The sequence below is a fragment of the Malus sylvestris genome, chromosome 5 (genome assembly GCF_916048215.2).
Source record: "Malus sylvestris chromosome 5, drMalSylv7.2, whole genome shotgun sequence".
In the NCBI taxonomy this organism is placed as follows: Eukaryota; Viridiplantae; Streptophyta; class Magnoliopsida; order Rosales; family Rosaceae; genus Malus; species Malus sylvestris.
This window is the reverse complement of record NC_062264.1, coordinates 31,535,709-31,556,295: the sequence shown is the minus strand read 5'-3', so window position 1 is coordinate 31,556,295 and position 20,587 is coordinate 31,535,709. Positions and strand designations below refer to the sequence as shown.

At 39.0% G+C, this 20,587-nt stretch overlaps 1 protein-coding gene and 2 long non-coding RNA genes across 7 annotated transcripts in view; 2 read left to right on the top strand and 1 right to left on the bottom strand.

Moving 5' to 3' along the window:
• The window catches only part of LOC126622458 (uncharacterized), a 54,550-nt gene that overhangs the window by 25,328 nt on the left and 8,635 nt on the right, over positions 1–20,587 (top strand). The window lies entirely within an intron of this gene.
• Positions 1–20,587, bottom strand: part of LOC126622443 (CDT1-like protein a, chloroplastic) — a 57,249-nt gene that overhangs the window by 28,112 nt on the left and 8,550 nt on the right. The window contains exons 1-3 of one of the 5 annotated variants that reach the window (XR_007623485.1): positions 16,677–16,720; positions 3,327–3,373; positions 2,825–2,895 (exon numbers count right to left, since the gene is read on the bottom strand). Coding sequence is in view for 1 of the 5 variants with exons in the window: in XM_050291236.1 (XP_050147193.1) it covers positions 17,706–17,731 (26 nt within the window). In the remaining 4 variants the exon portion in view is untranslated. Of the gene's footprint in view, positions 1–2,824; positions 2,896–3,326; positions 3,374–16,676; positions 16,721–16,771; positions 16,863–16,970; positions 17,167–17,705; positions 17,732–17,787; positions 17,801–20,587 lie in introns of those variants that run through there. The other 4 variants (XR_007623484.1, XR_007623483.1, XM_050291236.1 and 1 more) reach the window with 4 other exon arrangements.
• On the top strand, positions 8,822–9,788 carry LOC126622460 (uncharacterized). Its single transcript, XR_007623495.1, has 2 exons — positions 8,822–8,858; positions 9,199–9,788. It is a non-coding gene; the product is annotated as an uncharacterized LOC126622460 (long non-coding RNA).

Here is a 20,587-nt window from a genome sequence, read left to right as displayed (position 1 = left end):
ATTTGTGTTCGACCAAAGACTGAATAGTAATTATCATTGTTGACCAAAGACTTGATACTAATTAACTAGGTGATTTTCATTTATTCTACCCTAATGTACCTTTGATGACAGAATTATCAAAATGTGCACAATAGGTTCATGCTGTTAAACTCCATAAAAAACTAAAAATTGTTATTCTTACCATAGGGTGCAAATTTGACACACATGTGGATCCGACATATTTAATTCAAAGTATGTGTTAAAATCAAATCTAACGTAGGATGCGAATTTGAGTATTAATTTTAGTTCTCATTATGGATCCTATGTCTTGCCGCGTAATCAAATTGACAAAATTCTCATATAGAACCAACCCATTGTTTGTTGTATTCAGTTAACCTTAGTTAACAGATATTTTTAATTCCGTAACTAAATCTAAACTAGGTGAACTTTTGGAGGTGCACAGTTTCCAATCCTTATATAGAACCAACCCATTGATTGACGCGGTCTAGTCCCCTGGCCCCATCCATTTACACAGACTGAACAAAGTCTAGCCCCAGCGTGTGGGTTGAGGCATGGAAATAGGTCACACATAAACACGAAAAACACGACACGTAATTGAAAATGAAAAGATGATCTAGAAGAGTGCAGCATATGCTCTGAGAAGTGATTTTCAAATAAAGCAAGCAGCAGCAGCAAGTGAACCGAGTTGATCATGTCTTTACCAAAACACTTGCAAAATCTTCAAGTAACAATTAATCAGATTAATTAATTAATTAGAAATTCAAATGGACAAATTTGCAAACATTTTCACACTTGAGAAAATTAGCCAATTAGCTAAGAGAAAGGACAAATTTTCCAAATACGGTAGAAATTCAAAAATAGGAACCACAAACATATGCATATAATAAAAAGGAAGTGAAATACAGAAAAACCTTCCGGCCAAAAAACCAAAAGAAATTCAGAAAAACCTTGAAGGTGTTATAGATATTACTAACAAAAAATGTCCGCCCGATGCTGAGGGATTGAAAACAGTTCATACGGTACTACTTACACACTTGATGTCTAAGTACATAATATATACGTAGACCACGTTGTCCTATTTACATACATAGACCACATTATTTTCTGATAGCTAATTGATCATTCTTATATTTCACTCTATTTACAAAGGTGACCACCGACTTTGTTGCTTAAATTCGTCCATTCATTCTTGGACACACATAATGCCATACGTAATGCCTTAGTTTATGAGTCTAGGTGAAATCTAAAAATACACAATAAGGTGCAACTCAGAAGAATTGAAGACAACAAAAAATAAATATTATTAATTTAGCATAAACTGACTTGCAAGTTCAAATGCAAAAATGCAAATGAAGACAATTCTCTCCATTGTGTTCAGCAAGGGGATAAAGAGGCGAGGAAAATACTACGATTTAGTGATCCTACCTTTACGTGATTCGAAGGAAGGGCAGTGAATGTTGACTAAACAAAATTTTGCAAGTAATGAAGTTGCGTAAAAAATTTCACCTGAAAAGTTAAAGGCACCAAGGTAAATAAGGAAAATCCAAACCAATAACCACAGCAATCTGAAAAGTGTATTTTAGTTTAGAGAACAGTCATGCATTTTCTAACAGCCATCTCTAGTCTACCGAAAATATCGATTTTTGACTGAAGCAATCATCAACATACAGTGTGTAGTAGAATTAAACCAGTTTAACTCTTTGGATCATCACCAATTCCATTGTTCACTGGATCCTCCTTGTCAAAATTTGATTGAGAGAGCTTCTTTGGTCTGGTAGATGTCCTCTTGTTCAATGAGCTGGTATACAGCTCGAAAGTGTGAGCATCCATAATAAAAACTGCACATGGTATCCATGACAAAATCAGCTTCAACAATTTAGTCCAAAGTCCAAATAATCAAATGATGCACATGAATTTTGAAGAAAAATAACAGAAAGGAGGTTGATATATAAAATCAAAGCTGAGAGAAGAACAAACAATATATTTCATAAAATCCACAATATCCTATACATGGAAATGTAAATACCTATCACTTTGTTTTGATTCTTTGGCAGAACCACTAATAGCATCCAGCCTTTTCTTGCTTGGAGATGCATAACTCAGCTGCTCATTATGTGGGGTGACTGGAAAACCAGTAGTCTCACCATTACTGACAATATTAATGCTCGAATCCTCTTCATTGGAAAACAATGCAAGAATTCACCAATTCAAAAAACGAAAAAATTGGTCACAGTAAAAAGTGCAGGATTTATTTTTATCAAGCCTATGCATAAAAATATACACAATATTTCCAACCATATCATTCCCACTAATACGATAATATCAACAGACTTAGCCAAGTTGAACGTTTATTCGTCTAATCAGTTTATTAGAATTAAAAAACATCTAGAACTTTGCTTTATCCGAGATCTGTGCGTATGCACAGATAAATACATACACACAAAAAAATTAAAAAAAAATAAAGGAAGACAGAAAACTGAGAACCGTACGTACACTAATATTTATGTCAAGTATGATTGATGAAAGAGATGCTCTATTTTCTTTTCTTTTGACAAAGTAACTAATGTGATTAGAAAACTAATTTAAATCGTTGAATTGCAGGCATGCAAATATCGTGGCCTTGAATTTAAAAAACCTTAATCAATGCAGTGCATACTCAGAAATATGGAAAGTTCCAAATAACATTATATTTTAGAAACTTGTGTTCGAATTTCAGAGTTAATATAACAAAGTCAGCCTTGAATACAATAATTTAAAACAGAAAAGAAAATGTATCTAAAAAAAAGTAACCAATGAAACAAAAGGAGAAATATGCACGAACCTTGGAAGTAAGAAAGTGGCTGCATCTGGAAGCCTTTTTGATGAATTCCTCAACAATCTAACGCGACTCAAACACTAAAGTTTAAAAGAATGGGAAACCATTCACCAAGTTGACTAAGTTTTACACACAGACCAAATACAAAGTTGCATTTACACCATTGCAACATGCTATCACTCTGTAATTCTCATGCAAAATCATACGACACAGACATGACATTCTACATACTCTTGCTGTATACTTATATGAAGAAGAGCCAATATATGGTGTGTAAAAACAAATTCTTAATAAAAGAATTAGCCAATTCTAATTAATAGAAACCTTATAGTTCACAATCATGGATAAACTGATAATTAAAAAAGCCAGCCATGCAACTGTTGATAAAAAACTTTCAATCTCGACATAAGATTTGATACGTACATACAAAAGGTACTTCGTATATAGCAAACACATATCCACTCTTTATCTAATTGAAGAAACTGAAACAAATGTATAGCATATTATATACCTCAAAATGTCAAAGTAACCAATTTGTTCCGGCAATGACCCAAAATTCTGAACATAAAAAATGGTATATTCATTAGCAATTCAGAGCTTTTAAAATTAGCAAAATACTGGAACTGTTGTAAACATTCCTAGAATAAGTATGATTATGTAAATCCTAGATTAGATTTGATTCTAGTTATCCTTTCCTATTACAACTTGTATTACTTAGAGGAGAAGGAATATCTTCTCTCCCTTTACTACTATAAATAAAGGCACAATGTAGGAGGGATAACAACAAATACATTCCCCTATAATTCTACAAACACACATCTCTCTCCTCTCTCTCTCTCTGCCGCCGGCCCTAGTCTCTCTGTCAGATAAAAATAGACCACAACACGTTATCAGCACGCTCCTACCACTGTGCTTAGGAATCTGACGTTGGAGATTTTTTTTCTGCATCAAACCAGTTTATCCATATCATCACGCAATCAGGTTCTTTCCAAACAACGGTTTTTAACTCGATATTTTGCAAGCCCTGATAGCATGAACATTCACCATGATGCATGACCCAACTTTACGTTTAACGTATTTTAGATTCTACATAAATTGTGTATGCTTCATCACCAAAATTGCTACAATTATGTGAATTTGATATTTGTCATGAACTGAATCTTACATATGTACATGCATTGAAACTATTATTTGCATATGCATCAACGTAAATATGTGATTCATTAGAATTATACATACATATAATATAATTGCATTGATTTTTTTTTTTTTTGCTATTGGGGAATTAGGGTTCTTCGAACCCATGCCTTTCCCGAGCCGAGAACCAATCCTGGAGCCACGGCTCCAGGCCCAACACCCAGACCCGACGCCCAGCAGGCGTCGCCACCTTTGAAATCGTCAACCAACATGGCATGCAGCCATGCCAAGTTACCCCCGACGACCTGCAGTCGTCCCCGAAGAATTTTTGTCTGAAAATTCGATTTTTTTTAAATCAATCGAATTTCTAGGGTTTTGACAGTGAATATTGAGATTTTTTTAAATCTCCGTTCACCCCCATGGTCACCATGACTCAAATCGAGTCTTCAACAAAACCCCGACCGACGCCAGAAGCGCCAGGTCCGGTGTTCTTCTCCGGCGACACACACCCAGCACTCGCTGGGGTGTTTGATCCCAAAAACCCGAGCCCCAGTGGGCTCCTGTCCCTCGGCCTGCATCAGCGCCCTCTTGGGCTTGCTGTTGCTCTGAGATGTCACGGCCCAGCCCGTGCCGAAAGAAAAAAAAAACAAATTTTTTTGTTTTCTGGGCTCGCTTGCAAGGGCCCAGCCCGACAAGAAATTTTTTTTTGGTGCTGCACACAGCAGCCCATTCCCCTTGCCCATGTCTCCCCGTGAGCTCCATGAACCACATAAATTAATTCAATTATCATTATACAATATTTGTTGCATATTTGTTTGCATATATATTTGTGTTTGCCTGCAGGAATATATGAACCTGAAGTTCATAATTACTTTGAAACCCGAAGTTTCTTATAAACATGCCTTGTTTGAAAACCTAAAGTTTTCACTTAGACATACCACGCGGAAACCCACGTAGAAAACGGAGTTGAATTTCTGTGCGTAACTTCCTACGAATATGGCCAGAAGCGTATTCTAGAGAAGATGGAGCGTAACCCGAGTGGTCTGTATACTACGACCATACGCCCCATAGAATGCCACTATGTGGCCGGCCCTACCATAGGGACTGCGCACGAAATTACACTTTGGCATGATCGTTTGGGACATCCTGGACGAATAGCGATGCGCCGTATCCTCAAAACTTCACACGGGCATCCACTAACCCGAAGCTTAGGTTCGATCCATGAAATTGCATGTCAAACATGTTCTATGGGAAAGCTTATTACTAAGCCTTCTTATGATAAGATTCGTTCGAATCCTCCCATTTTTTCTACAACGGATTCAGGGGGACATTTGTGGACCAATTCAACCTCCCTGCGGACCATTTAGATATTTTATGGTTTTGGTTAACGCTTCTACACGTTGGTCACACGTGTGTTTGTTGTCCACAAGGAACGCTGCATTCTCCAAACTGTTGGCTCAGGTTATCAAGCTCAGGGCTCACCACCCTGATTATCCGATCAAATCTATTCGATTGGATAATGCTGGAGAATTCACATCTAAAACTTTTGATGACTATTGCATGTCTGTTGGGGTTGAAGTTGAACATCCTGTACCCCATGTTCACACCCAGAACGGCCTGGCAGAGGCTTTCATTAAGCGTTTACAAATGATTGCTCGATCGTTGGTCATACGTACCAAGCTCCCGATCGCTGCTTGGGGCCATGCAATATTGCACGCAGCAAAGTTGGTCCGCCTGAGGCCTGTTGCGACACAACCATTTAGTGCCCTTCAGTTGGTCATCGGATGCGAACCCGACATATCGCATCTGCGCGTTTTTGGTTGTGCGGTCTATGTGCCGATCTCGCCGCCCTTACGTACAAAAATGGAGCCTCAGTGAAGGATGGGAATCTATGTCGGATATGATTCTCCTTCGATTATTCGTTACTTAGAACCTTTGACAGGCGATCTGTTTACCGCTCGTTTCGCGGATTGTCACTTCTATGAGACAGTCTTCCCTTCTCGTCGTTAGGGGGAGATAAGAACGTCAACGTTCCTAATGAACGACGTGAATTATCGTGGACGACTCCCACTTTGTCTCATTTAGATCCCCGCACCGCTCAGTCTGAAGCTGAAGTGCAGCGCATATTAGATCTCCAGAGCATAGCTCAGAGCATGCTAGATGCTTTCACCGATCTAGCGCGCGTGACAAGATCACATATTCCAGCTGCGAATACGCCTGCAAAGATAGATGTACCAAATGTACGACGGACTACCCTTCTGGAAGCCCGGGACGCCAATTCTGGTGATCCATGTACATTAGCGGCTAGCCAATCCTCTGCCCCTACACAAAAGCGTGGCAGACCCCTTGGTTCAAAGGATTCACACCCCCGGAAGAGGAAAACCACGGCACAAGGTCCTGAAGAGCCTACCGTGAATCCGACTATCGCTTACTTATTTTACCCAACTCATGAGGAAATTCTAGATTATGGAAGCGTCCTTGAAGAGACGAATCCTCCTCTCGAGAATCATGAGATTTCGGTCTATTATGCTAGCTTAGATGATGTGTGGCGTAGAAATGAGATGATTGTCGACGATGCATTAGCATTTGCAGTAGCTACTGAGATCATGTTGAGCGATGACATTGAACCGCGTTCCGTTGATGAATGTCGACGTAGAGCTGATTGGTCAAACTGGAAACAAGCAATCCAAGTCGAACTTGATTCATTTGCAAAACGTAAGGTGTTTGGACCTGTAGTTCCTACTCATCCACATGTGAAGCCCGTTGGCTACAAGTAGGTTTTCGTTCGGAAGCGTAATGAGAAGAACGAAATTGTGCGTTACAAAGCTTGTCTTGTAGCACAAGGTTTCTCACAACGCCCCGGGATTGACTATGACGAAACTTACTCACCCGTTATGGATGTGATTACTTTTCGATACCTTATCAGTTTGGTAGTTTCTGAAAAACTGGATATGCAGTTGATGGACGTAGTAACCGCGTATCTCTATAGGGATCTTGATACGGAAATTTATATGAAAGTTCCCGAAGGACTTACATTGACTGGTTCAAATATTTCCAAACCCCGGAACACACTCTCAATTTGGCTGAGGCGTTCACTATATGGTTTGAAACAATCCGGAAGAATGTGGTGTAACCGTCTGAGTGAGTATTTGACTAGTCAGGGATATGTGAACAACGAACTATGCCCTTGTGTGTTCATTAAGAAGTCACATTCCGAATTTGCGATTGTTGCAGTATATGTCGATGACATGAATTTCATCAGAACTCCTGAAGAGCTCGCGAGAACTACTTCGCACCTGAAGTTAGAATTTGAGATGAAAGATCTAGGTAAGACTCGATACTGTCTCGGTCTCGAGATAAAGCATTGTTCGGATGGAATCTTAGTACATCAATCGAACTACACCCAGAAGGTGTTGCGCCGTTTTAATGAGGATAAAGCGAAGTCTTCGAGTACTCCTATGGTCGTTCGTACGCTAGATGCAAAACGAGATCCCTTCCGTCCAAAGGAGGATGATGAAGAGATTTTGGAGCCTGAAGTTCCTTATCTAAGTGTGATAGGCGCTTTATTGTACTTAGCTCAATGCACTAGACTCGGCATCTCCTTCGCTGTTAATCTTTTGGTAAGATACAGCAATGCACCAACACGCAGACATTGGACTGGCGTGAAAGACATCTTCCGTTACCTTAAGGGTACTACGGATTTGGGCTTATTCTATCCCTACGAATCCTCGAGTGATGCCGCACCCTATGCTCATCGGGTTGATTCTCGCCTTGTTGGTTATGCCGACGCTGGATACTTATCTGATCCGCACAAGGCGCGTTCTCAAACGGGTTATGTCTTTACCGTTGGAGGCACCGCAATATCTTGGAGGTCAACTAAACAGACCTTAGTTGCCACTTCGTCTAACCATGCTAAAATTCTCGCCTTACATGAAGCAACTCGGGAATGCTTTTGGTTGAGAGCAGTAGTGGGCCATATTCGAAGCTCCTGTGATCTTCATCCCACCGTTAATGCCCCAACGACGATTTTTGAAGACAACGCAGCTTGCATCAAACAGCTCAAGAAGGGTTACATCAAAGGAGACAACACCAAGCATATTGCGCCGAAGTTCTTCTTTACACATCAACAACAAGAGCATCAGAAGATTGAAGTCACGCAAATCCGATCACAAGACAATCTGGCCGACCTCTTCACCAAATCACTACTGAAGGCGACGTTTCAGAAGCTTGTTCATGGAATTGGTATGCGTAAACTTTCTGAGTTGTAACCAAGGAAGAAAATATCAGTAATATCGGAAATATCGGTAGTCCGAAAACACGGAAATATCGATGGAAATATCGGGATAATATCGATATCGATAAAAATTACATGGAAACCACGGAAATTGTAAGAAAAACTTGGAAATTTTTAATGAAACTTTGTAGGATGTTTATTTAGTCAATTATCTATTAGTTTATCACAAAAAATTGGAAGGAAATGCATTGCATGATGGATTTAACTGATTTAAGTTGATTATATAGCGAGCTGGCAAACATTGTGAGTGTAGAAAATATGTAGTAATTAATGAAAGAAGTTTAAACACACCATAATCATTTATATATAATTAATTAGTACAATATTTGGAGGTTTTATTTAGGATATTAAAAAAAAAAAAAAAGGGAAGTGAATAAAATGATGAAGAATAATGTGCCGAATTTGACACTTTAAATTTCTTACACATAAGCATGCGTCTAGGCGTTGAAGTTCCAAATTATAGTATATCAATTAACGATTGAAAATCAATACATTGAATAAGACTAAACTTTAATTTGGATGCCGATTATGTTTTTTCAAGTTTATATAAAGTAAAAGAATTGAATTTTAGAAGCCAGGAGTGTGTCAATTGAATTTTGGCCGGCGTGCAAGGTATCAATCTCTTCGTCTCGTCGAGTAGTACAACTTTCCTTTTTGTTTCACTCAATTTCGTTGAGTATTGAAAAAGTTATACTCATTTGAATCTTACTCAGTTTCCGGCGACCTCAGTGGCTTTAGAGGAAATTTCCGGCCAAACCACAACGAGTCAGATGTCGTGTGAGGTACCATTCTCTTCGTCTCTTCGAGGGCTACAACTTTCCTTTTTTTTTCACTCAATTTCGTTGCTTATTGAAAAAGTTATACTCATTTGAATCTTACCCAGTTTCCGGCGACCTCAGTGGCTTTCGAGATAATTTCCGGCCAAACCACGGCTATTTGGCCGGCGTTCAAGGTATCAATCTCTTCGTCTCGTCGAGTAGTACAACTTTCCTTTTTGTTTCACTCAATTTCGTTGAGTATTGAAAAAGTTATACTCATTTGAATCTTACCCAGTTTCCGGCGACCTCAGTGACTTTCGAGGAATTTTACGGCCAAAACACGACGATTCAGACGTCGTGTGAGGTACCATTCTCTTCGTCTCTTCGAGGGCTACAACTTTCGTTTTTGTCTTGCTTGATTTCGTTGAGTTTTGACAAAGTTATGGCTGTTTAAAGTGGGTGTAAATTTTCGACCGAAAATTCTGATTTTCTCTCCCATTGGGCGAGTCCCACATCGCCCATGTGAGGGCAGTGAGCAAGCAAATTTTCCTATAAAACCCACATCCCCCCTGCTGAGAAAATCCAAGCTTGTTCGGCCTTTGGGCTATGATCAAGTGAAGTATGTGTTGAGTTTTCTTAACATATTTAAGTATATTTTAGTATTATGTTGCGATATTATCGATAATATTGCGATATTTTGACGAAAATTATTTGGATAGTTAAAAAAATTTCGGACCTCCAAAAAAACGATAATATCGGTGATATTTCGCCGATATTATCGATATTTTCTTCCTTGGTTGTAACTTTGCTATTTCTCTTTGGAATTATGTCAAACTCATGGGGGAGTATCTTCTGGATACTTGCTTGATCTTAATGTACTCTTTTTCCCTACGATTAGGAGCATTTTTCCCACTGGGTTTTTGCTACCTAACTAGGTTTTAACAAGGCACCCACCTTGAGCTGGTCATATCCATGATGACGTCCTGTAGACGTTTCTTTTGACTTTGCATTTCTCATGCATTTTTCCTTAGACTATGGATTTTGTCCCTACTTTTTGCCATAGCCTTTGGGTTTTTTAGTGAGACTTACTACTTATGCAAGTTCCTACCTTATTGAGAATAAGCGTTGTTCCTTGGAATCAATGCCGACGAGTCGACTTCCTCAACTTCTGCATGATGCTGAATCTACCTTAAGTATTTGCACACTCAAGGGGGAGTGTTGTAAACATTCCTAGAATAAGTATGATTGTGTAAATCCTAGATTAGATTTGATTCTAGTTATCCTTTCCTATTACAACTTGTATTACTTGGAGGAGAAGGAATATCTTCTCTCCTTTTACTACTATAAATAAAGGCACAATGTAGGAGGGATAACAACACATACATTCCCCTACAATTCTACAAACACACATCTCTCTCCTCTCTCTCTCTGCCGCCGGCCCTAGTCTGTCAGATAAAAATAGACCACAACAGGAACAACAACAAAGAAATTGGCAAATAATTGAACAGAAGAGCAAAATCAGTTTTGAGAAGATATTAGAGGATATTGTAGATATCAGAAAATCAATACAAAAATATGACACTCACAAAATAAAAAATCCAATTACCACATTCACTCAAAACTGATGTGAGTGTTGTGATCCATACTCTATTCGCTTAAAAATAAAAACCCATGTGATCAGTGAGCGTGTCTTGGTAAAATAAACAACTTAATTATATAAATATTTATCAACTATTACTCAAATAGCAAAATATTTATCATGTAAGATTATATGCAATCCTAATCTGATTGCAATTTGGCAAAATATCTGGATTCTTAAAATGTTAACGTAAAAAGGTTGAATTTTAATTAACAACTAATCAACTATATGATGACAAATCAAATTAAATTAACAATTCAGCAGAAGAAGCTTATTGTAATTGTAAGTGTAATTGTAAGTGAAAAAGAAGTAGTAAGGGTAGGTTCACCGATATTGAATCAATTGAACACACCTTTTGTGAAATCCCGTCCCTGGAATTTCATTATTCATTGTGTATCTCGTAATTTAAATTCGTATTTCACGTTTACGTCATTTTTATTACTTAATTTTAATTCCGTAAATTTTGGGAATTAAATCGAATAGTTATCGGGTTTGAATTTTCAAAATCAATCTTTATCTTTCGTTGACTTTTCGAAGTTTTAACTAGTGTTTTTAAATAGATATCGAACCCACGAACGCATAGGCGAAAGCCGTTTGCGAGTCCGAGTTATAACGGTATAGTTACGGATGTTTGAAGTTGTGAACTATAGATTGTGGGAATTATTTAATTCCCACATGTGGGTTAAAGGTTCTGTTAGTTTAAAAAGAGGACCAAATCAGATTTTTTGAGGTTGAAAAAGGACCAATAAGGGAAGAAACAAAAAATGGGGATTTTTCCCCTTCCATTTTCGTCATCCCGTGCACCCACAAACCCGACTTCAACCCGGCTAAATTTCGGCCAATCTCCACCAACCCTCCACCACCTGCAACTTATTCCACAACCTCTCATCTACCTTATTTGCTCAAATTGAAGGGTTTTTAAGGCCAAATTCGGGTAGAACTCCACCTGAGAACCCGGGGGTTCTCGACGGTGATTCATCGTTCCGGTGAGTATCACCATTCACCATCACCCTTGATCAACTTCTCTTGGACCCAAGAATAAGACCCAATTAGTTGTAGGGGCGTTGGAACACCAAGGAAGCCGAATTGAAGAACACCCACCTTAGGGTTTTCGACGGGTGTGAGCCAATCTATGGGCCTTCCCGGCCAAATTGGACTTGGCCACAGGTATAAAGTTTATCTACTTGTTGAGATCTTTATTCTTGTAAAATTTGAGAATTTTTGGAAAAAGTCGAATTTCCTAGTGTGTGACATCTGATTTATGAAATGCTGATTGTTAACATTATGTATGTATAGTCTTATTTGAAAATTACCCATTTATCATGTTGCATTTGTTGCTTTAAAGTTAGTGAATGCATTAATGTAATGTTGATGATGGGGAATCGACAATTATATTATCCCATGAAGTGAAATAGTTTCTCTTCATATTTGGTACAATTTTGCTAGAGTTGTTAGTATACATTTAGTCAGACGTGGTCCATATTTTATCCTTGTGATGACAGTGAATAGCCATTGTTGATGAGCATATTGATTCCATCTCATTGGTTTAGCATTATCAAACATTTCTGCTTATGTCTGAAGTTGAACAAATCCTTATATGTATGTATAAATTAATGAAGAGATGAATTTGTTTCCTTATTTACCGTATACATATATCTATGTATGCATATTCAAAGGAACTTACTTATATCCCTGGATATATATATGCACCAACTGCCAAGGCTTTTATATACAGGTACATCTATATTTGTAAGTAGCATCTTCACTTATTTTCTCTGTGTTTTCATTCAAATGTTACATTTATTTTGATCACGTTAATTCAAGTTAACCAAAATAGTACTTGGATCTCATAGTGTGAATTAGTAGTTCCAAGTAATCTAATTAAGACTAGAGTCGGAAGTAATGCATTTAGTAATTGCATATACTTGAGAATAGGAGTTGATCGAGGTGATGGATGCTTGTAGTAATAATTTGAAACAATGCTTTGGAACCTAGATGGGAAATATAGAAATGGATGGTGTATGTGCTCATGTTGTAAATCATAAGTGTGGAGGTAGGAGGTAAGTTGTGTGTTGGTTTGATAGCACCATGTAGCATTGGTACATCGATGACCCTGCTTGGTTAATCCGCGTTGGGGGGTCACTACCTACTTGGTTATCTTGACCCTGCTTGGTTAATTCGCGTTGAGGGGTCACTAATGGTCCTGCTTGGTTAATCCATTTTTGGGGACCATACTATATATGGATAGCGCTTGGTTAATCCGCGTTGGGCGATCCTTATGGCCATGTATGCTTAGGAGTGATCATGCTTGGTTAATCCGCATTGGGTGATCACTTCCTAACAGCTGTAGGAGTGACTCTGCTTGGTTAATCCGCATTGAGGGGTCACTGCCTACTTAGTTACTTTCTTAGGGGTGGCTCTGCTTGGTTGATCCGCTTTGGGGGGGGGGCACTTCCTATTTAGTTACTTGCGTAGGCTTCGGCCGAACGACGTCTCTCTAGCTCTATTTTGAGTGTATCCGTGAATTTTGGCTTCGAGAACTTTGAGTTTGATTTAGAAAAGTCGTATGATGTCAATGTGACTCCTTTGGAGTTTGCAAAGGTTTGATATTAATTTCTTATGAATGATTTATATTCAAAGTTTATAAACTGTGATTGATGGTTGGTTTCATCATTATTATTACATACTTTGTATTATTGTCGCTCACACGAGCTTCGCAGCTTATCCGGGTTGTTGGTTGCTCGATGCACCATTTCCATGATGTAGGCACTTATTTCACATGCGACAGGTCTGGGTAAATTATGAGAAACCATTTGATATTTTGATTCCGTTAAGTAGTCCAGAATCCTTGCTCTTGCTCATTTCCATAAGGTTATCTTAGAATCCTAGATTCGGGTGAATGGGAATTACCCACGATGGATCTTGTGAATACAAATTAGAATTACCATGTTATTATCCATAACCCAAGTAGGGAATTATGTAAAGTTCTTTAATTAAATTCGTGAAATGATATGCTATCTCACTTATTGATTAACGTGATTAAATATTAATATTGTGCTCTGTGATTCCTTGATATGTTACAAGCTATGGATTGAGATATAATGTTGGAAGCATAGTGATTGGTATGATGTAGTGAAATGTGATTTGACTTGTGTATTGGAAATGGTTGTGACATGTGATTGAAATGCATATTGAATTGCTTGGGAGATGTGAGGTCTAATAATGGACCGATAACCCATTGTGATGGAGATTTGTTGCTCGATATTGTTTCGTTTCGTTGAGTCTTTGTGAATTGAGTAACTTGAATCATGTCTTGTTCTTTCGAGTCGTTGTTATGCTTCCTGGACTTCCGTTCAATTCTGTTAAGTGGTCCGGAACTGAGTTCTGATTGGATTTCGTTGAGTGATGGTCCGGAATCGTATCCTGATTGGATTCCATTAAGTGATGGTCCGAAATCCCTTCAACTCCACGATTCTGTTGAGTGATGGTCCGGAATCATATCCTGATTGGATTCCGTTGAGTGATGGTCCGGAATCCCCTTTGGTGCCTTGGTTCCGTTGGGTGGTCCAAAATTCCCTTTTTTAGAGATGTAGTCTTCAGCCAAACTGTGGTGCTCTAGCCCGCATTTCGACGTGTTGTATGTGTTATTGATGATGTGATGGTTGGCATTATTGATGGATGTGATTATGGAATGATGTTGGTTATGGTTATCGAAATTATGATTAGACTCGTTGAACTTTATGACTAGTGAATATGATTGTGCTCCATCGTTTGTCCCTTGTAATATTGCATGTTATGCATTGTGATATATTGTTGAGACATAGCGATTTAATTGATGAATATTCGAGTGTACTGAAATGACGAACTACGAATGACTTGATCCCTAATGAGGGTACGTAGGCAGTCTAACAAGGAGGTTAGATGCAACCATAAAGTATACGAAAAACTACTATGCGATTCGATTCTCGAGTTGTGCTTTGTATATATCCTGGAGGCGGTGTATGTTAGATATACGGGTATTGATGTCGTCACGTGTCGATCCTGGACGTATGTTGGGCTCGGGACGTGACACCTTTATTGTAGGGCTGGGTTCGGTTCTCAGCGGTTCGGTTTTTTCCCAAAACCGAAATTTCGGTTCGGTTCGGTTCAAAATTTTTCGGTTTTTTCTTGGTTCAATTTTTTTTTCGGTTCGATTTTTCCTGTTCGGTTTCGGTTTTTTTCGGTTTTTTTTTTCTTTTCTTTTTTTTCCTTCCCTCCTCCAAAAAATAAAAAAAATTGGAAATATGAAAGTTCACATTCAAAGTCACTTCAGAGTCATCCACATGAAAACCTACAGGAATGAAATCAATTTTACACATCTAAAACAACACAAATACATGCTTGGAAAATTCCTCACGGAATTTTTCACCTAAGGTTTCCTCTTTACTGAAAGCAAAATTCCCCACGAAACCAATCACCTGTTCACTTTGAGTTTGCCTGGGGCTTTGAAGCCTGAATGTTTCAAAAGCTTGACAAGGTGAATCATCACCTGCGGTTTCCTCTTTACTGAAAGCAAAATTCCCCACGGAACCATTCACCTCTTCACTTTGAGTTTGACTGTGGTTCTGAGCACTGAATGTTTCAAAAATCAGACAAGGTGAATCCTCCTCATCTGATTCATTGATCTTCATCAACTCTTCGTAAGCCTCATTGTACGCATCTAAAGCTTATCCCGATAAGTTCATGACTAGAGGCTCTGCCGTGGTTTTGCAATTAGCAACCCTAGAGCGAAAGCTGCAGAACCAAATCCTTAATCCAACATACCCAAAATAAATTGCAGAACCAAAATTTCTCACAAATTAATGAAACCTCAACTAATAGTGTTCATAACTGAAGTTACCCAAAACAAATTGCAAAACCAAAACCCATGAAATTGAAAAGCTACAGAACCCATGAAATTGAAAATAAATTCTGCAAAACGCATCAAATTGAAAACAAAATATGTAGAACAAACATGAGAGAAATTATTATAAGACTAACCTTGCAAAGGAATGAAGTAGTGGGTCGAGACTCGAAACAGCAAGAGGTCGCGGGTCACAGGTCATGGGGGTGAGAAACTGAGAGCAAATCAGTGACGACGAGTGAGACGGCGACACTTGCAGGTCGCTGTGAAGGAAGAAGACGAAGCGGAAGAGCAGCGGAGTTGGGAAGGAAGGAGAGAGGGTCCAGAGTACAGAGGAGAGGGATAAGGGAAAAGGGTCGCGCCGTCGTGGGTCGCCTGAGAGATTGAGAGAGACAGAGCGATTGAAGTTGAAGACCCAGCGAGAGAGAGAGGAGGCTCGGCTGCGCAAGAGGGTTACTGGGTTAGGGTTACACTGGAGGAGGCAGGGAACGAGAGAGAGAGAAGGGGAATGAAAAAAAATAAAAGGTATGGCTGCTAGTGGCTAGGGTTAAAGGGTTTTGTTGATTTCTCCAAAAAAATTAAAAAACTTCATAGAAATCCTGGAGGTTCGAACCCGTGCGTTGGGGCTTGAAAAGGTTCACCGAAACCAACTTGGCAACAAGGTATGTTTTGTTATGATTGTATGACTAAACTATTTATAATATTTAAAAAAAATAATTAAATATATATATCGGTTCGGTTCGGTTTCCGAACCTCAAAAACCGAAACCGAACTGGTCAGATTCGGTTCGGTTCGGTTTTTTTCGGCCTCGGTTCGGTTTGGTTTTCGGTTTTTTGAACCCACCCCTACTTCATTGTTGTTCGAACTATATATGCGGTATAAGGTATCAATATTTGGATATTGTTTCTGTACCAAAATCTAAGATGCATTTTTTTGAGCCAAACACTTAAAACCCAAAATCAGTCAAAACCGAGTTAGATACTTCCATGACATAGGCTAAAATTTGAGTCGGTTTATTGCAGAAGTTGATGCTGTATTTTAATACATTGATCAGTTCATCATACATTTATCAGGCATTGAATCTTTCCTAATTCACAATTGAAACCTTGAGCCCATTGAAAGAGTCCTTGAGAGGGTTTTGGGAGTTGAACCTCAAAGCACAAGGCTTTGACTGTTGAAACCACGCCGCTTTGTGGCCAAGGGAACTCAAAAATTCAAATTCAAAAACACAAAAAAGCAAACATACCATGGAGCTGACCTCTGTTGAGAGTCCCTCACTCCCTCTGCAACCCCACCCATCCATACCAAAAGAGTCGTGTGTTGAGCCAACAATAAATCTGGAAAATGACAGTAAAACAAAACATGGACAGAAAGATGTAATTTATTATACAACTATACTACCAGATGCTACCAGATAACAATTCGTACGAAATGGGTGCGAATACCTTTGTTGCCTTCTTAAGCTCCAGCAGTGGGATGACAACAGAAACCTGATCTGCTAGTATTACATCAAACGATGGCCACATGACCAGCATGCAGGGAGCAACAAAAAGGCACCGTATATATGCACACAAAGCATGGAGTTGATAGAATATATGTCCGGGGGTAGGAAAGCTCCATATACAGTAACAGGAAAGATGCCTGTAAAACCAAATAACAGTAAAACATCAAAACTATGCAGTGATCTTGAATGACAATTGATCGACGCGAAACTGAAAAAAAATAAAAAAAATAAATAAAGGAAAACATGTTATGATGTTCCAACTTCTATACATTCCCAAAGGGCCTAAAGGAAGTGAAGCGTGTAGAGTTGTAAACCATCTTCTAACCCCAAGGCCTAACTCTACTAATGTAGTAACCTATTTGATGAAGTTCTCATTTACAACAAATTTTTCCTTATGCCCGTAACACAAGTGGTACACCACGTGTAATTTTATAAGTGGTGAGAAATTTTATTTTTTTATGTTATTACTTTTTTAACACAAGAATCTTACCAGGAACACGTGGTGTATAATCCGTGTTCATGGCACTTTGAAAAATCTCTCCCCATTTACCGTTTTAGAAAAGGAAGATCCAACCTGAGATGATGACAAGGGAAGCTTGACCGTATCTGAAATTTCATCACCCTGAGATGATGACAAGGGAAGCTATCTTGCTTCGTAGGACCAATTGGCTGGGGGAGAGTTTCTTCTGGAATTTCATAATCCTGAAAACATATTAAGCAATTTTAGGCCACATGTTATTCAGAAAGTAGTTCAAGAAATAGAATGTTAAACTGATGAGGAGAAAATCTTCACACCAATAACTTCCCAGATTACCGTTGGATTAAAATTACATAGAGCACTCAAGAATCAAATAGCCGACGCTTTTGGCGGCGGCCTTTCCGAAGTCTCATATGGAGAGCGCGAAGTTGGTATTTCGGAAAGGATTTTTCAACTCAATCAAGAGCCGTGTGGTGCCAATGTTGATTGACGCGGTCTAGTCTTCCCGTGGCCCCATTCATTTGCGCAGACTGTTTCAAAGTCCAGCCCCAGCATGTGAAATGTGTCACATGCAAACACAACAAACACGACATGTAATTGAACACAAACACAACAAACACAACACGTAATTGAAAAAGAAAAGATGATCTCGATGAGTGCAGTATATGTTCTGATGAGTGATTTTCAAATAAAGCAAGCGTGAACCGAGTTGATCATGTCTTTACCAAAACACTTGCAAAATCTTCAAGTAACAATTAATCAGATTAATTAATTAGAAATACAAATGGACAAATTTGCAAACATTTTCACACTTGACAAAATTAGCCAATTAGCTAATAGAAGAGACAAATTTGACAAATCCCCGTAGAAATTCTAAAATCATGAACCACAAACAAATGCATATAACAAAAAGCAACTGAAATACAGAAAAACCTTGCGACCAAAAAAACAAAAGAAATTCAGACAAACCTTGAAGGTGTTATAGAAATTACTAGCAAAAAATGTCCGCACGATGCTGCACGATTGAAAACAGTACATATAGTACTACTTACATACTTGATGTGCTAGTACATAATATATACATAGACCACATTGTCCTATTCACATACATAGACAACATTAGTTTCTGATAGCTAATTGATCATTCTTATATTTCACTCTATTTACAAAAGCGACCACCGACATTGTCGCTTAAATTCCTCCATTCATTCTTGGACATTCATAAAGCCTCAGTTTGAGTGTAAATGAAATCTAAAAATAGACAATAAGGTTCAACTCAGTAGAATCTAAGACAAGAAAAAATAAATAGTATTTAGCATAAACTGACTTGCAAGTTCAAATGCAAGAATGCAAATGAAGACAATTCACTCCATTGTGTTTGAAGAATATGATCTTTACTGATGAATAATCAAGCTTACTCAAATCTATATCTGCTGCAATGGCAGCATGGTTTATATAAGTTTACAAGCATGCAATAAATAATAATAATGTCCTTTACCCTTGCTGTACTGACAGCATGGTTTATATACAAGTTTAATACACGCATGCAATAAATAATACAAGTGCCAGAAACCATGTGAAGTATTCCTTCTGTCAGGTTGTACAGCGAGAAGGTGGAGGTTCTGTCGTGGACCTTTCTTTAGGGTTTGGAGTCACGTGGATTCACGTGGATTCATGACTTCGTCTAACACCCCCCCCCCCCCGCAAGCGAACAGGTGGGGAAACAACAGGTAGCTTGGACACTAATAATGTGAAGCGAGACGAAGACAAGCCCTTGGTAAAGATATCAGCGAGCTGATCCTGCGAGCAAATATAATTAACCTGTAATTCACGACGAACGACCTTCTCTCGAACATAGTGATAATCAACTTCCAAATGCTTTGTCCGTGAATGAAACAAAGGATTAGAAGCAAGGGCAATTGAAGAGACATTGTCGCACCATATCTGTGGACACACAAGATACAACTGCAGGTCTTTGAACAAGGAACGTAACCATGAAAGCTCGGCGGCTGTGTAGGCTAACTGCCGGTACTCGGCCTCAGCACTCGACCGAGACACGGTTTTCTGCTTCTTGGAGCTCCAAGAAACAAGATTGGAGCCGAGATAAATACAAAATCCTCCAGTAGAGTGTCGAGTATCGGGATTCCCCGCATAGTCCGCATCAGAGTATGCTGAAAGTTGTGCCGAGCCTGGTTTATACAGAAGACCATGACTAGGTGTGGCCTTCAAATAACGAAGAATCCGTTTCACCGCCATCCAGTGATGAGTAGTGGGGGCATGCATAAACTGGCAGACTTGGTTAACAGCATAGGATAAATCGGGACGTGTAACCGTTAGATATTGTAGGGCCCCAACCACACTCCGATACAGATCGGGGTGTTCGAACGGATCACCAACATGTGCACTGAGTTTCTGACCAGATACAGCAGGCGTTGAAATTGGTTTTGCATCTGTGAACTTGGTACGTGACAACAAGTCCAACGCATACTTTGCTTGACAAAGATGCATAGTCGTGCCATCATACTTGACTTCCACACCCAAAAAATAATTAAGGGGTCCTAAATCCTTCATCGAGAACAAGGTGCCGAGCCTTTTAATCAACCTAGATATTTGATGAGGACTGTTGCCAGTGATTAAAATATCATCCACATAGATTAGAAGGATTAAGTAAACACCGGAGTGACTGTAGACAAATAAACTATAATCACAGCTTGATTCCTGAAAACCAAGTTGGAGCAAGAAGTCCGAGAATCTCTCAAACCACGCCCTCGGTGCCTGCTTAAGACCATAAATACTCCGCTGAAGCTTACAAACATGAGAGGGAAATTGCTTGTCAGTAAACCCCGAAGGCTGTTTCATATATACATCTTCACGTAAAAATCCATGCAAAAAGGCATTCTGGACATCAAGCTGTCGAACATGCCAACCTTTTGAGACAGCAAGACTGAGAACAAGCCGAATAGTTGTATGTTTCACAACAGGACTGAATGTTTCGGTGTAATCCACACCAACTTTCTGATGAAACCCATTTGCCACAAGACGCGCCTTATGACGTTCAATCGTGCCATCTGCACGTCGCT